The following is an 18,297-nucleotide window of genomic DNA, read 5'->3' as shown; positions in this document are numbered from 1 at the left end:
AATGAGTGATCATGCTCCAGACGAGCCATCTTTATAGTGTAAGTGTGTGTAAAGCAAAATGTAGGCGTGTTTTGGTGATAGTGCAGGAAAAGAGAAGTGAGGAGAAAGACTGGAAGAAGAACTGCCGAGGGAGGGGAAGAATGTGTATATAGGGGACAAAGTAAGAGACAGCTTAAACGAAAACTAAATGTAACAAAATAGTGTAGAAAAATCAAAAATATGTAGTGCGTACAGCCTATGGCTCGCACAAAAAGAAAATAAATCTATCTATCTACACTTACAAAGAATTGCTATTTCAAATCCCCAAATTATTTTCAGATTGAACTATGGGAACCCTATCAAGCTAACTACTTATGGGACACCCCTCGTAACCCATTCTGGGAGCCAGAACGTTAATTATAATTAATTTGGTTCATATAAGAATATCATTAATCATAGGTTAGTTAATAGAGTTCAATTTTGATTAGTATAATATCATAAATTAGAAGTTAGTAAAAAGATGTAAGTGAAGAATTACTAATAATGAGTTATTTATATGCTTCTTTATATTGTTTTTTTTTCGATTCGTGAATTAGTTATGAGTTGAATGTTTTGCATATACAGTAGACTCGCTATTAACTGAGGTTCCAGGTTAACCGAGGGAGTCGTTGGAAAACATCGCGCTTCATAACGCACCCCCCTGTTTGTTTATGGAGTCAAGTCACCATCCGCGCTGCACGTGTTCGTTACATTGTCGGTGTATCCGATTGTTACGGTGGTGTTTAAGTCTGTGTAGGCCTATTCTAAGCAGAAAAAGTAATCTTATCATTTATGTTGTAGTAATAAATAATTACTATACAGTTTTAAGTGTTGTTTCGTCATTTACGACCTATTAGCACATTATCTCCGTATTATCCGAGTTTTTCCGTATCCGAGGTAGTCTCTGTCCCAATTAGCTCGGATAATCGCGAGTTTACTGTACTTTGAAATGTGCGTTACGAGGGTCATTATTTATATTTTGAGCCTTGGCAACACTGATTGAAGTTAGGCGCGATTTGACGTTTGCACGGAATCGTCTGGCATTATTGACCATAACGTACTTCAAATGTTTTGTCAATAGCTTCATTTGTGTTGTTTATGTTGCCTTGGAGATTGCGCGACAACAATAAAATGGAATTAACTCGTGAACATTTTCGTGCGATGATTTTTTACGATTTTCGACGTGGATTATCAAGACAAGAGTGCATCGATCAACTTACTTCCACATTTGGCGATGAAGCCCCATCCTTTGCCACTGTGAAACGCTGGTATAACGAATTTAATCGTGGCCGCCATTCGCTCACCGACGAGATTCGCGAAGGTCGTCCAAAATCAGTTGTTGTTCAAGAAAACATTGATGCTGTGCAATACCTAATACTGCAAGATCGTCATGTGACATACTGTGAGATTGAGGCAACCATAGGCATTAGTTCCACCAGCATATATAAAATATTACATGATCATTTAGCTGCGAGAAAGGTATGTTCTCGTTGGATCCCACACAATTTGACGAACTCAAAAAGACGCTCGCGTCAATTGGTGCAAACAAATGCTCAATAAATACAATCGTGGTGCTTCGAAAGACGTATATAAGATTGTAACAGGTGACGAATCACGGATATATGCATATGAGCCGGAACGTAAACAGCAGTCGACGGTATGGGTGTTTCAAGATGAACCCAATCCAACAAAAGTTGTTCGCGCTCGAAGCACATCGAAAAAATTGGTCGCCTGTTTTTTTCGGGAAAACTGGTCATGTGGCAACTGTGCCTTTAGAGGAACGTAGAACGGTCAACTCTGAATGGTACACAACAATTTGTTTGCCAGAGGTCTTCGGTCAAATACGGAAAACGAACAAACGCCGTCGGATCATTCTTCATCAAGATAATGCCAGCTGTCACACATCTCGTCTAACAACCGACTTTATGAACAGTCAAAAAATCGAATTGATGGGTCATCCGCCGTACAGTCCTGATTTGGCACCCAATGACTTATTGTTCCCGAATGTCAAGAATAAATTGCGTGGACAACGATTTTCGTCGGCGGAAGACGCCGTTGATGCGTTCAAAAACCATATTATGGAGGTGTCTCAAGAAGATTGGAAAAACTGCTTTGACAAATGGTTCGAACGAATGCAAAAGTGTATTGACCATAAAGGAGAATACTTCGAAAAACAATAAAGCAGTTTTCCATGCCAAATTCCTGTTTTTTCATTGTTAGGCTCAAAATATAAATAGTGACCCTCGTATATGTTAACCATGATAATAATGAGAAAAATTCTAATGATTTGGTTTCTGTTATGTTTCTATTTTGGTAAACCAGAACGGATTTGGTATAGTACATTTCCACAGGTAAAATTTACTGAAGTTCACCATTATGTATTATGTTTTCCTTAAACACGCGAAGACGTTCCCCTCCCGATTCTGGGGACCAAAACAGGGCCCAATTGCCCGGCTGCAACAAGCCAACCTACGTATTTGAGACAGGAACAGTTGTTGCTAAAGTATGGTGCATATTTCATTTTTGAACATAGCTCCTCTCAGCACACCTAGATGGCTAATGCTGGCGCCGCCGCTGTTTCAATTATTTCGAGAGAGGGTTAAAATCACCCCAGATTTTCTGTTCGCCCTCAATGAGTTCGATTTTAGGCTGGGGAAATTTGTAAATATCTATTGTCCTGTCATATTCCAGAATGTTGCTGATTGTTATGTACCTAGATATACAAAAAATGAGTTTTTAATGCATTGATATCAATATTGTCATACCAATAATTTAGATTTTCTCACGATATCAGTACCTTGGATATATTTTCGATATATCGACTCGATATCGTTTGTTCGAGATGGTAAAAATAAACACGTTTCTCTTACTTTTCAGATTCCTGTTGAAGGCGTTGGACATGTTCTGGCATGAGGACTGCCTTAAGTGCGGCTGTTGCGACTGTCGACTGGGGGAGGTCGGCTCCACGCTGTACACAAAGGCCAATCTCATCCTTTGCAAAAGAGACTATCTCAGGTTGGTTTCCATTTTGTTGTACAGGACGATCCTACAAAAATGTGTGTTTAAGTATACAGTGTGTTCCAAAAAACTATGCCCAACGTTTGGGAGGATACTAAGAAGAAAGGCATACAGGGTTACCACATTAGAAAACTTCAAAATTAAGTTCATATTGGGGAGGATATTGAAGGCAGCAAAGGAATATGGTTTAAATTATTTTCACCCTCATTTCACTATCCTGTTCAAAACATTTAATCTATTTCGTCGATGTTTTCACGAACTGGCGAATGTGTCAACTCCCCTGCATCACGAACCGACGAATGTGCAAAATATTGTTTTTGAGAAAAACGAAGTTGAAAGTAGCTAATTTTGCATTACTTGCGAATCATTGAAAAAAATATTCGAGCTAAACTATATTTTGAGATAACAATAAATGCTGTGTGAGAAGGTAGTTCACATGAGAAAGAACACCGTAGAAATAATTTTAATGAACAATAAACGAACAAAGGATTTCATTGAATCTATTCGTCAGTTCGTGAAAAAAAAATGGAATATTTTTAGCTTGATTCATCATTGTAATTTTCACTAAAACTGCGAATTCTACTGTTCAAAGCTAAAACTTTCAACTTATTTATTGGATATTTATACAGAGTTAAATATTAGGCCAATCCTTAATACGCGAATCATAACATACACTATAACAGTTTAATACGTAACAGTGAGAAACAGAGAAATTCACACAACACTAGACGTACCCACAAATAAATTTCAAGAATAATAAAATTCAGGAAGTAAAATGTAAGGAACAAAATAGTAATACATTGACCAACACTAGTCTGTTATCAAATACAACGTTAATAGACGCAAAATGGTTGTACAATTAGTGAGGTAATCTGACATAGAAGTCTTTATAATCAGGATGAGAAATTACTGGTATTACTCCTTGACACTCATACGCACCTTCTGCCTTTAGGGCTTAATGTTAGTCTGGTTACTACTTTTTTATCGGACTTCTCAAAGGCTTCTAAGGGTTAGTAGGCCCAAGCCCTTGCGAGGTCTGTGGTGCAGGATTTATTTTTAATTATCATCTATGTAGGTTTGAAATGAAATATCATTAAGATCTTTTACTCGAAGATTTATTTATACTTCCGATGATATACAAACACTTTTCAAACAGACAATTCACCCGATACAACTTGTAGGCCTAAACCTATTAGTTGTACCGAAGTCTATAACCCTGGTTGTTTTGATGATGCAGGAGAACGCCTTATTCAGAGTTGGGTTTGTGGAATATTTGCGAAATGGAGTACAAGTACACCAGCCAATCCGAAGATTGAAGCAAGATATTACCCAACGTCCCCTGAACCATCAGCCTTTCGGCAACTAGGAGAATGTCCCCTAGGCTTACAAAAGTCTAGCTCTTTTATATCATAATTTTGTTTACAATTTACCATGGTTACTACATAGTTGTTTTATATTTCCATAGTTTCAGCAATTTTTTTATATTTATGTTAAACAATTCATTACTTATTGTAACATTAACAATAACATTTTTGTGGCAAGAAATCTAACAATGTTTAGAGAAAAGATTCAACACTAATTCTTAACATAGATTTTTATAACATAGACTGAATAGTTTAGTGCTTAAAAGGCATGTGTTGACAGGAGCGACACAACATAATGACAGCAACTCCTGGTATTTTTTCATAGGCAGTTTTGGCTTTGAGCAGTTTTGGCTTTGAAGTAAAAGCCCTTGGTGGTTAATTGTCCTCTTTAGCACTGCGTGGATTAGGAAGTGATATACTTGAGTGTGTGTTTAGGTTATGTGATGTTTTTATGAATATATTGGGACAACCCATGCGCACTTGAATTTGAATGACTTTTATCCAGTCCAAGGGTTGACCCTCATTTGTTGTTCTAACTTTTAGGATACGCAGGTACTGCGAATATTGTTTCCAATCTAAGACGTCTTTAGTATGCAACTCATGAACAGCATATAGTTGTTTCCTTTTTGCCATCCTGATTACCGGGATGAGTTGGGCAGGGATAAAGATATCTTCACTCCGTCGAAGTCCGTTTTCAATTGTACTGTGAATAGCATCACCTTCACTTTGTCCGTGACTCGTTTCGAAGAAGAAAACATGCATGGTGTTGATGTTTTATGCTTCATTGTTTAAAAAATAAAGGAACATAGAAGGCAGGATACTGTTTTTGTTCTGAGATGCACTTCCATCGGCGAAGAACGCTACCTGTTTTACACCTTGTTCATCTTTCATCAGCAGAAACTTCCTTAAGTTTGTTGCAACTTCATTCGGACCTCTTTTCGCTAATCTTTCGTGCCAAACGTAGCAATGACCGCTTTTACTAGCTAATTCATAAATTGTAAAATTGTAGGCTGATAATTTTCTTTTGTAATGCAGTTCAGTTCGTTTGCTCTGTGGTAGATTTATGACTCGCTCCATGTCAAAGCAAGCAGCCACGAACTCCTGTTTTTCATCGCACCTTTAATTTCCCTCACCTGTTTTTCCTGTATGTGCCTGTTATATATTTCAATCAAGTCAGAATGATTAGATAAACAATTAGCTGATTTCAATAAGTTGTACGTCTCACACAAACCACAAAGATCTTTTTTTGGAGAACGAAATTTTAACTTCATACATTTAAAAACTGATCTGTATAAGGAGTAACATGCCGAGCTGTTTGGAAATTCTTTTTTGAATAGTTCATACAACTTTGCAATACTTAAGTTGGACGACAAGTACTGTTGGCTAGAACTTCTGTGGCAAAAATGAGATTCCATCCTAGGGAACATATTTATGTACTTTTTAATATCTGTACGCATTTTTTCGTCTCTTTCTTTTAACGTTGTCTGACGTCCACCTCTCTTTTCTTCTTCTACCATGCACTGGTTCTTTAACTTCATTAGCATTGTCCTTACTTGTCTCTCAGCAATTGCAAGTGTGTTAAGGAACATTTTACGACATACTCTTTGTCTTACGTTATGGTCATCTGGTAAAAAATAATGAAGAGTTCTTTCCTTCCTCTTTTTGTCTTCTGACTTCGTTGACCTTACAGGAGCATTGGAAGCGATGAACTTACTCAACCATTCTCGTTGTCGGGAAACATTTCCTAAATTATAATACGCATTATTAAATTTCATTGTTGTGTTGACATCAAAATCGTTTCACTTCAATCCTCTTGTTTGGCATGTCCGTGACTGACAACGTGGAGAAGGAATAACTTGATGACTCTTTTCACTTACATACTCATAATCCAAAGAACGACAGACTTTTACATTTTTTCTTACTTTTTACTTTTCGGAAACCCTTCGCTTTACTTGAGTGACATCCTCCTTTTGAGAACCATCTACTTTAAAATCTGTGTGGCTTGATCCCGGAGGGTTGTTTTTCTCTTGTACACTAACACGTCTGTTGTGCTTGGCGCAATCCAATATGAAATGATTGTAACAAACCAAATCCTGACACGTTACGTATGCAGCAAATATTTCTTCTTCACGAAGCAAGGAACTGCATACAGCGTGAACATTCCTCGGTGAGGAATGTACGGACGATTCATTATCACTGGAAGATATAAGAAAATCAGGATGCTTGTCCTCATCATCCGCTAACGTTTCCGAAGAACTGTCAACGTCAATAACAACTGCACTCGAGTCATTGATCACACCACCTGAGCTCTTCTTTGGCACTGACAGAGGAAGTTCATCACCTGTATCACCACTTTCAGAATCTTCTTCCATCCCGATCACAACACCTTCATAATAAATTTTCTCAGGATCCCACCACATTTTTGCTTTCGCTCCATATTGCAACTTCTTCATTCCATAGGGGAGTGTAAGTTCTTGGCTTCTGACGATGTTAGTACTGCCATCAGTCCACTTCACAAGCACGTCCTTATTCATATCTTCTGAATAATTACACAACGAGCCACGCCACTAGAAGGCTATTCTTCAAAATAATATCAAGGAAATATGGTATTTCTTTTATAAACCATTCGAAGTAATTTAGTTGCGAGAAGTAAACCCAATTTCATTGAAAGTATCAAAATATAGACTGTACATTGTTCAAATAGAAACACAAACAACTGTGCCTTACATGTTAACTGATATCTTACAAATGGGTTACATTTCTTATGAAAAAAATGAAATATAAAACGTTTCATTACAGCGGCATCTGTTACGTAAAATGTAGTCGAACTGACACATCCTGAATGGATTGTAAAATGATATGTTTTTCTCCACGAAGCGGCGAATTTCATAATCGCCGGTTCGTGAAATTATCACAATACTAGTTTTCATATTCGTCAAAACGTTGTCCATCTTTATCTCCTAAGCAATATTTAATAGAAACTTGAAACTTTGTGAGAGCAAAGTACAAGTTGTTCCAACATATACAGCGTCAAAAACTCAAAATGTCAAATTTTGCACATTCGCCGGTTCGTGATGCAGGGGAGTTGACATATTCGCCAGTTCGTGAAAACATCGACGATTTAGTGTATTTTTCACAGAAAAATACTTATATTCTCCTGATCTAACAAGGTGACTTAATTTACTATCGCCATATTGGTAGTTCCTCAGAGAACAAACTTTTGACCGAAATTTTTCATTACACCCTCCCCGTATGCATCAAACTTTCACATGTGCTTTTACAACTTTTCGTAACAGAATTTCTCTCCTGCTGGCCTCCGTGACGGAGTGGGTAGCACGGTGCGTTAGGACGCCAGCGGTGCCGGGTTCGATTCCCGACCCGGGTGAGTGTCCCTTCATCAATTTAATCATAGCTCATCCTCATCGCTGTGATTAAGCAAAAGTGGCAGGAAAGTGACGCTTAGTAACAAAAATGCAGCCAAATCAAAATTAAAAAAATAAAATAAAGAGACCTCTCCGACCCTCAAATGTAGCAGTTTAAAAAATATATATATATATCCATATGCAACCCAACAATACAAATTCAGGATTGCCAGGGCTGTTGATTAATTTTTCGACCGAGAAATAATTCGAAGTAGCAATAACTTCTGAGTACTATGCTGTATTTCCGAGTGTATACTTTTTTTTCCCACACAGGGCCTCCCCAATGGCGCAGTGATAGCGTTGTCGCCTTGTAATCAAGGGGTCCCGGGTTCGATACCCGGTGGAGGCACATAGTGGTTCGAATTCCACTCTAAACTGTAGGTCCAGTCCCGATTAGCCATTTTGTGCATAAAGTGGACTTAAAAACAACAATTCAATCAATTATTCTCACATAGCCATTTGAGAGTGAATTTTTTATTGAACACGAGGATGTAAGAAATTTTGCATTTTACACTGCGCAGAACGTTAGTACGATAGATACGTAGCTGGTGGACCTCTAGTTCCACAAGAGGGACATTTGTTTCGAAGTTGGTGATATTTTCTCTCGACTCAGGTAAATTTCGAAAACAATTCCCATAACAGAATACATTTCGTAAGTTTTGTTTCTGCTTAGGAAATTTTTATTTTTATTTATTTATTTTTTATTCTAAAGAGCCCAACAGGTAGAGCCCAATTATAATGCTCTAATTACATACATAATTACTTACGTAATATTATTTCAAAAGATTCACTGCAATGTTTCTGTAATGGTTTCTTAAAGCTTGTTTAAACTCATTGCAATGATATGATTTACATTTGTAATTGTGTTGAAAGAGTTGCACGCTCTCCACACCGAAGAGGCAGAAAGAACTGACTTTTTCACTCTCTGGCAGTGAAATATTTTGTTCTTTTGACGTGTTTTAAAATTACATTAAATGTTACGGCTGATAAAATATTGGAACTGTCTATTGTACTGATAATTATTTTGTAAAGAAAGACCAAGTCATTTGCCTGTCGTGGCAGTGCTGAAGTTGGTCTATGAAAGCAGGTTTTGGTAGGGATCGAATGTTGTATAATGTCCCGTATCGTACCCTATGGCATGGGGATCGAATTCTGGGTGGCGTGGCTTAAAACTACTCGCTTGGCTATGAGGGCATTAATGGCCCAATACGAGAGGTGCACAAATAAAGGAATGTCAACACTAATACATGGATTTTACACTCTTCAAGACTGACTTGGTATCTTTGTTGTATATGAAAGGATCTGCTCCGTATTGAACTCAAACTCCAGTCACTCCCTCCTGTAACAAGAGGCCCCTCATTTACTTCTATTTCCTATTCAGTCCCCAGACATTTCCTGACTCCAAGTCATTCACTCCTCACGTTCTAATCTTAATCAAGCTGTTTGTGTTTTTTGATGTTTTATTACTATCACGAGCACTACACATAACAAATATTATGCTTAAGTATCGCAATGCACACCGGAGCTACTTTTGCATAAAATGTCCGAGCAGCCACACTATCCGTGACCTCTCGCCTGATTGACGCAACGTCTTACTGGCGTGCACACATAAAAAGAAACAAAATGCATGTTGCTATGCACGCAAAGCGCTGTGTTTTTGATGTGACATTTCAAAGTTAAAATAAACACATGATTATCATACACAAGCCTTTAGCAATTTCCGCGTACCTGTGTTACTTTAATGCTTGCTCAACACTAATATCTCCTGCTACTGGAATGTAATGTTAATACTTTCTGACTACAAAGATTCCTGTCTTACTATTAATGAGTGATACATATTTCGTTATTTCTAAGTTACTCTATGGTCCACAGGGTTTGAATTTGAAGTATCTAAGGAACTTTGACTGAATACGTTCTAGTCTATGAATTTAGTCTTTTTGAGTGGGATTCCAGATTACTGACGGATATTCTAGTTTTGACCGTACGAGGAAATAGTAGAGTACTTTTATTGTTTCTATTTTCGTCAAGTCGTGGCTCTATCGGATTATTAAACATAATTTGGTTTATTTTACTTCGCTTTTCTGCCACTGTTTGGCTAATTGCGAATGTGAGGATGGGTGCTGATGATATGAAATTGATGAAGAGACACTTACAAGGAGCACACATACCTAGGCCGGTATTCCAACCCGGGACCCCTGGCTTCGTAGCGTGTTTTGTTAACCACTTCACCACAGGGCTCAGGAAATGTGGAAACAAATTTTCTCGATATATTTCCATATTTGTGGCCCAATTTTGACGCATTGCCGAAACAAGATCGAGTTATTTTCCATGTTTCTGGCACCTTTATTTTCACATGAGACTTCCTTTCTCCCTCCACAGACAGAGAGACAGACGGACAGAAAGATTCATGTAAATTGTAAAGCATCAATCTGATGTTTGGGAAATTTTCCTGATGCATAAAAAATGCCAAATGAAACACTCTCTAAGTACACCACTACAATTGACCGCTGAGTAGACAAAAATATAATTGATACCTTGTTCTAAAAATAATCTATTGCAGAAATCTCTGCTAGATAAACATTTCCATTGGAGACCCCTGTATATAGAAGATAATTATATCTGTGTGTAGCTTACACTGAGCTTTGGCTACACAGTTGTTCGATTTTCAATGGGAAATAATTGCATATCCCTAAATCTTTGGAACAACAACATGCACTCAATACAAATTTTGATTAAACAAGCTTGATAAAATGGAAAACGGTGGGTGGGGGATGTAGGAGAATGGGGGAAAAATCTGTTTCCAACAAAGGAAGCTCGAATCAACGTGCCCGCATTGTGTCCGGGACAAATCAATTGATTGACCACATCGAACGAGCCGGCGTTAACTTCCCAAATACCGCTCAAATCTTATTTGCATATGCCGCCGCGATAAGCACGACGCTAATGCGATAAATTTACCTTCCTCCCCTTCCCTCCCCCCTCACCCAACTTTCCTACAGCCTCGGTTGTTATGCGGATGCGAGTCATGTGGGCGAAACTCGATCGGAGAGTTTTTTTCAGCATGGCAACGCACGGCCGCACATGATTTTTGTTTTCGTAATGTTACAAATTCACCCCCAATTTTTTTGGGTGTTTTCCCCCCCTTTTCGGGTCGGTTTGATTCAGTTGTGTGTGGATGAGTTTATTGTCATCAGTTGGTTTTTTTATATAGCCTCTCGACACCAAAAATCATCTTCTCTGCAAAATAGTGCCTTAAGCGAAAAGTTAAACGTTCTAACAGGACGGGGTATTTTTGTGGGAGGTTGAGGGAAATTTCCCTCGAATGTTCGAAACGAAATTCCCACTAGCATGTGAAATGTTCAGAGAATTCACCGTGTACGGAGATCAAATGAATGCCTGCCTAATGAAATTTGAAATTGTTTATGTAGAAACAGTAGAAATAAAACAATCTGTGATTGGGATAATTTCTAAAGAATAATATTTTCCGTAGAACACTTCGAGAAGTAATTTTCTTGTCGTGTGCAAAATTCGAAATATTGCCTCGACTGAAATTTTGTTAAATATTCTGTAAAACACAGATGCGTCAGGGAATTTTGAAAATACGTCCAAAGAAACTCGGGAATTCCAGTTGTTTCTCGAACTAGCTTCTTAATGAGAGATATTCTATATGAAAATATTCTTTAATTTATATTGGGTCATTTATTTTGAATAAGCTCTATTCTCATAAATACAAAGTGCTTCTTAAAACTTAAAACTTAGTATCATGTTAAAGCACCGCAGAATGGTTGTAAATTGATATTAAAATTTAAAATTGCAAAAACTGGAAAAGTTAGAGAATTTGTTTTGTCAGAATAAGTAGGAAGCCTGGTGATGCATTTCGGAAAATTCGATGCGATTTTTTCTTACAAAATAGAATTTTTCTGGAACGGGATATTTTAGGAGCACAAGTTGTTGTTTTTTTTATATGAGGGATTTTTGAATTTTTTCTTTCCCCGTTTATGAGTTTTTCATTAGAAATTTATTAATGATTGGTTGATTGATTTGCTTTTGTGCCACTTTTGGCGAATTTGCGAAGATGGAGATGAGTGATGGTATGATGAAATTGATGAGTGGACAGTCACAAACATCCATGCCCAGGCCAGGATTCGAACCCGGGACCCCTGGCCTCGTAGCGCGATAAGCTAACCACGCAGCCACGGGGGCCGGCTAGAAATTTATTAGAAATTAAATGTTTGCTAGAAGCTCAGTTATATCATTAGAAAAGTTTGGCGGAGTGGTAAGCGCAGAGTGCTATGATATCACTAGTAAAGTGTTCGAATCCCGGTTTGGGAATTAGTGTTCTTGTGATTGTCACTTCATCATATCATCACTCATCCTCATCATTGCGATATAGCCAACAGTGGCCGAAGTGCTAATCTAATTCAATTTATCAAAAACTCCGTAACTAGATTGGCTACGTTTTTACGAAAGTAAAAGGGAAATTTGTACCCTCCGAGGGAATTTGTTAGAGACAAAGTTGGTATCACTGCAGGGGGAGAACGCGTAACGTTTCGCCAGCGGATGGCTTTGAGGCGTTGCGTCCGAGGCGGAGGTCAGCCAGCAATTGGCGGTGGGCGAGAAGAGAGGGAAATGGCACGGTCATCATCGAACCTCCGCCGGGAGCCACAATTCCCACAAACTGCTGAGAACAGATTAACTAAGCCGGTCTTCCCGGAGCGAGGGGTAATATTGTATTAAGGGGCAAATTTTCCGCCACTCACGGTCAACGTTTTCGCCCCGATCCCAGAGAGCGACGTTCTTCGGTGGAAATTCAACGCCTTTGGCGGCGATTCTGGAACACGTTTAGAAACTGCATTATTTTAGAATTTAGAGACTATAGAAACGGCACTCTTAACCTATTTCCCGGAGAAAGTATGAACATTTCTAGACTATGCGTTTTTTTATTAGGGGTGGCCAGAAATTTTAGCAGGAGAACCAGGCACTTGGAGAAGCGAAATCTGGTATCCGGATAAGGAAAATCGAGTAGCGATATCGGGTATCGGATCCGGAACAGAAAATCGGGGCACGCGGATCAGGAAGCAATAATTGCGTACTTGGAACAGAAAAATCAGGTACCGGTTACAGAGCCAAAAATCATGTACGAAAATCTGGAACTGGATCCTGAACTCATAATCGTACACTCTGGTCCGGAGCCGAAAATCGACTATTCATGCCCGGAAACTGAAAATAAGGTACATGATCCAGAGAGTACTTGGATCAGAAAATCTTAAAACCGGGTACCCCAAAGTCGGTTAAGTAAAGACGAATACAGTATGATCTTTCAAGTGACAGAATTATGTCATCAGAAAATTTTGAAATAAACATTTCAGTCGCTAGATTTTTGTATTATGCAAGGGCGTAACACTGGACATAAGTGTTTCTTGAGAACTGTTTCTATAACAAATTGGGTGTGCTACAGCGGGATTGCGCACACTTTTCCGGTTTTATCAGTGGTATGTGATAAACCGTTGACAAGCTGTCACAATGTACAGGATTGCGCACAAAAAAATGAGGCGATGTTGTCAGATGTAAAATGTTCTTAAACACAACACTCACTTCTGTTGTGTCCTAACCTAACCTAATTTCTCTCAGACTTTAAAGCTATCAAAGTGGCAACGTTGGATCAATATCTGTCCGCAAAACAGGACAGTGAGATTTGTGCGCAATTCTGGATCTAAAGTGTGCGCAATAAGGTTGCGCGGATAGATGTGCCTGATGGTGTAGTTGTAACGTCGCCGCCTTGTAATCTAGGGGTATAAGGTTTGATACCCGTTGGAGGCACATAGTGGTTCGGATCGCACTTTAAACTGTAGGTCCAGTTCCGATTAGCTTCTCTGTTCATAAAGTTAACTTGACTTCTAATTAAAGATTTCCGGGTTCGATCCCCGGTGGAGGTACATAGTGGTTCGGATCCCACTTTAAACTGTAGGTCCAGTCCCGATTAGCCTTACTGTGCATAAAGTGGACTCAAAACACCAAGTCTATCAGTCTATCACCAAGTCTACCTATCCAAGTATTAAGTGAAATCACTTCATCAATTTAATCTAATCTTCGTCGCGATTAACCAAGGGAGTCAGAAATGCAACGTAAAAATAATTTCAAGGGACAGTAGGAGCGTATGCCTCACGGGATACCCTCATTCGGTCCTCAGCATTGTTGATTTGTGGTAAGGTATTTTTGCCGTTGCCCTCGTACTAATCCTCTAACATTTTCGGACTAGTAAGAGATTTCGAATAGCTAGTAAATTATTCTAGTATAGTCGAAGTCCTGATTCGAACGCCACTTTGCTTCAAAGAAAGTTCCGAAGGATTAGTTCCCTCTGTTCTAGGAGTAAACAACCGCGTGGAGCCCAGTATATCCTCCCCTAAAACCTTTTCCACCAATAGCGTCAGTTTTAGGAACTGACAACTCTTGTCAAGTTCACATGGATTAAATGAAGTGTTGCCAATTCAGTTTCTTTAGAGATTTCTTAACGTGCTGTTGCGTTATCTTTACTAGGTTGTGTTATTGTGTTGTGCTATTATTTTTATACAATTCGAAGACCTTGGGAGTATAACGTCGCAGTGAATGAATGGATGTTTAAACACTGCAGGTATAAGTGACAACAGAGCTTTTCAGAAAAACAGATGCTGGCTCGATACGAGTCCGGTCGGCTTTCTCTCGAGCTGTGTCAAACTGGCGTTCGAATCAGGGCTTCAACTATAACCCAGGCTTTAAATCATTGATTTAATGGACCAGCAGCAACATCTACAACGGAAAATACATCTGCGAGGTCCATGAAGTTAAGTGAAGAGGCTCTCTCTAAAATATCCCGGACTCAGGGGTCAACCGACTGAAAAGGTAAAAGATAGGAACTCGCTGAAACCTTTCAAGGTCAAACCCATTACTATATTGCGCTATTGCCAAGCGATATATACTTCCTGTAATAAGGGAGGGTGGGGGGTTAAAGATGTGGCAAGCTTTAATGGAACATGAGTTTAATGAATACATACGACTCTTCAGGGTATCCCATCTGGCAAGGCTGGTAGAGGGCGCTGAAAGCAAGCTGGCAAGAATGAAAAATGAGAACAGCTAATAGTCGGATGGAGGAAAGCGAGAGAGCTGAAGGAATAAAAAAAATATATAAGGCCCAAGTCCATTTACCTATCGTGTTTGCATAGTGTTTCTCCTTTTACACTAAGTGCTAGCAATTTGCACATACAGGTCTGCAGGATTTAGTAAAAGCGTTATTCGAGCAACATTAAATGCCACGGCACAGAAGCGTGAGGTTTTGCCAGATATTGAAACTGCGCTCTTTTTTTCCCCTCTCTCTCTTCGCCCCCCTTTCCCCTCCTCTGTGTGTGCTGCTCGTGAATGACGCATTTTGTTAATTGACTGAGAATTGTACGAACAAAAGCTTCCCCCCCTCTCGTCGCCCCCCGCTTCTCAATCGAAGTGAAGGAAAAACAGAGAATGCCTTTAAAAGGGGCATTACACCTTAATGGAAATTTCCGATTTTGCCTAATGATCAAAATTCGCCACAAATGGAGTTGCGGTAAAAGCGACGACGGGTGGAATCTGGCGGCAAATAACGAACTTGCTCTGCCCTTTCGGATGTGTGTGCGAGCGTGGATGTGTGCTTTCAGCCAGTGGAGCACCCTGACGGCAGGTCCTCAACAAACAGCCAATGCATTATGATATACAGGGCTACCATAAATTACCTCACGTTTTTTCTGGAATCCAAACTGTGACTATTCTCTATTACAGCGCAAGTTCATTTTATTTATTATATTCATCTATAATGTAAAATTATAATTACAGAAGAACGTTGTTTATCCGCACGTCAATTATCCGCAACGTCAGTTATCCGCACACTAAAAAAAAACAGTACAGATACAGTACTGTAATTTAGGCACTTTCTCATTTCTTTTGATTGATTGATTTGGTACTTTAAGTCCACTTCATGCACAGTAAGACTAATCGGGACTGAACCTACAGTTTAAAGTGGGATCCGAACCACTATGCGCTTCCACCGCGTATCGAACCCGGGACCCCTTGATTACAAGGAGACGACGCTACCACTGCGCCATCGGGGAGGCATCTCATGTCTTTTGTTTTCTTGTACTGTATACGTATGTAGTACTGTGTACTGTATGTATAAAATAAACCTGTACTGTATGTGCTTTCTTTGTTATATAAACACATGTTTTATTATCCGCAAAAATCGTTATCCGCATAATCTTCGGTCCCAAATAATGCGTGTATACGTTATACTGTATTATGGATTTTAAAAATCAAATGTACATGTTAATCTAGATTACCCGAGGAAGGCTGTCAGGCCCACCACCTCTAGTTTTTCGATTCTTCAACTGTGGATTTTTTTTTAAAAAAAATTGAAAATAAATTACATTGTTCCTTAGCGTGTTCCCAATATTTCTGTATTACTTTGTTCATAAAAATATAAATGTAATGCAAACAGTGGGAAAAATGCACTAGGTGGTACGTAAGTTTCTCGTACGGCACAGGTAAACTAGGGTTAAAGTTGATGTTCAATAACATTTGTTTCGTATCAATGTTAAATTGTGTAACGTTTATGTGCTTGGCAACATTGCCATGGTAACAGAAAAAGCAGCTGAGAAAGATTTTGATAAAATGTTGCTCTCAAAAAGCTATTTGCCACGTTTTTATTTCCTAAAAATATTCAGGTAACTGTAAATTTAGGCATGTAATCAGTCCATAGAAGTTTATGTTCACCTTCGCAAATCCTGGAAAATGTTCTTCAGTGTAATAACAGTACACGCATAATTTATCACGTTAACAGCACAAAACTGAGTTCCAGTTACTGGTACGTACTTGAAAAGTAATTTTACGTCTTTTATACTTACTGTAATTTCTGGTCGAAATTTTCTTACAAACAGAGTAAGCTCAAATAAACCAGTAATCATTAATTGCAATAGAAAGTGCATATGAAATCTTAGATTTTTATACAGGGTGTTCCGTTCAAACCTCCCACATTGAAATTCATCATTGCTAAGAGGTTATGAAACATAATGGAATGCGAGTAGTACTAGACGAAAGAGAAACTCAAGAATGTTATTGCATGAAGCACTAAACACGAATTCACCAATACACCTCTATGTGTGCACAGTTTGTAGCACGAATCATATCCAATCTGAGAACCTCCGGATGGTTTATTAACACTTCCAGTCGCCAAAAACTTCGCACACCATGCCTCAATGGTTTTCCCTTCAGGTGCTTCACCTCCATATTCTCCCCGGTAATTTCTTTGCACTGTAATGATTGATTTGGTCTCTGCATAACAGAATAAAGATTGTGCGCGCTGCTGCGGAGTCGCCATTGTGCTTTATGCGATTGTGGCGCTGCACAGTGAGAGAACGGTGAACTTCGAGGTCATGCAATAAAATTATTTGGGTTTCTCTTTCGTCTAGTACCACTCGCATTCCATTATGTTTCATAACCATTTAGCAATGATGAATTGAAATGTGGGAGGTTTGAACGGAACACCCTGTATTTCTGGTACATAATGTGTCTTCATATGTTTATATTATTACAATCAATAAAAATAATTAAACAAATAGTGAGCTTTGGTTGAATGAACATTTTTTACTCAACACTGTAATTGTACGCTCTACCTTTTACAGAAATTCAGAACATTACTGAAATAATACGTCATATTTGCAATACATTGTTGTCAGGTCCAAAGGAACAAGTCACACCTCTTCGTCTGGAATCAAGTTGTTTCCATTTGGCTATCATTTGATTGTTTGGAGCGAGAAAGAGAGAGAGAGAGAGAGAGAGAGAGAGAGAAAATATGAAATACATACGGTCCATAGGTATATTAATTGCACTCAATTTCAGGCAGTGGAAACCTTGCCTGTACTAAAACGCTGGCTGTTTCCCGCTGGAAAAAGGCACGATAGGATTTCAAAATGACAGTACGGTTCATTGTAATATATTGTAAACTTACAATATTTCTCTTTGTACGAAAATGTTTTTCACTAGAAGCCATGCCATGTTTCAGTAATACACAAAAATATGATAATGATCATCTCCATAAATTCATTTACTTCAATTATTCTCCGAAATTATTAAATTTTCATAAAAGGTGATGAAAATCAAAATTAAAGCTTCATCTTTGAGTTTTTTTATTTAAAAAGGATAATTGAGATTGATTGATTTAGTTTATCTTACTGTGCTTCTCTGCCACTCTTGGAGGATTGCGATGAATGGTGATGAGATGAACGAAGGGACGATCACAAACATATAGTAACGACACAACACGTGCCCTGCAGAGGATTGTACTGGCTTTGAGTACAGACGCCAGAGCTTCACTAGTCTACAAAATACATTCCAGGGGGGAAGTAAGGTCAACATTTGGTTGTCTGAGGAAAGGGTCACGCCTTTACACCTCGATAATCGAAATTAAGCCTAGACAT

The 18,297-nt window shown here is 38.7% G+C and overlaps 1 protein-coding gene across 2 annotated transcripts in view; it reads left to right on the top strand.

Annotated features, from left to right (window-relative positions):
• The window catches only part of LOC145996938 (LIM domain only protein 3-like), a 191,054-nt gene that overhangs the window by 129,543 nt on the left and 43,214 nt on the right, over nt 1-18,297 (top strand). For both annotated transcript variants that reach the window (XM_083133522.1, XM_083133521.1), the window contains exon 3: nt 2,896-3,033. In XM_083133522.1, the coding sequence (XP_082989648.1) occupies nt 2,896-3,033 (138 nt within the window). The remainder of the gene's footprint in view (nt 1-2,895; nt 3,034-18,297) is intronic.

The sequence above is a fragment of the Lepisma saccharinum genome, chromosome 13 (assembly GCF_977018435.1).
Source record: "Lepisma saccharinum chromosome 13, izLepSacc3.1, whole genome shotgun sequence".
In the NCBI taxonomy this organism is placed as follows: Eukaryota; Metazoa; Arthropoda; class Insecta; order Zygentoma; family Lepismatidae; genus Lepisma; species Lepisma saccharinum.
This window is presented reverse-complemented; position numbering and strand designations above follow the sequence as displayed.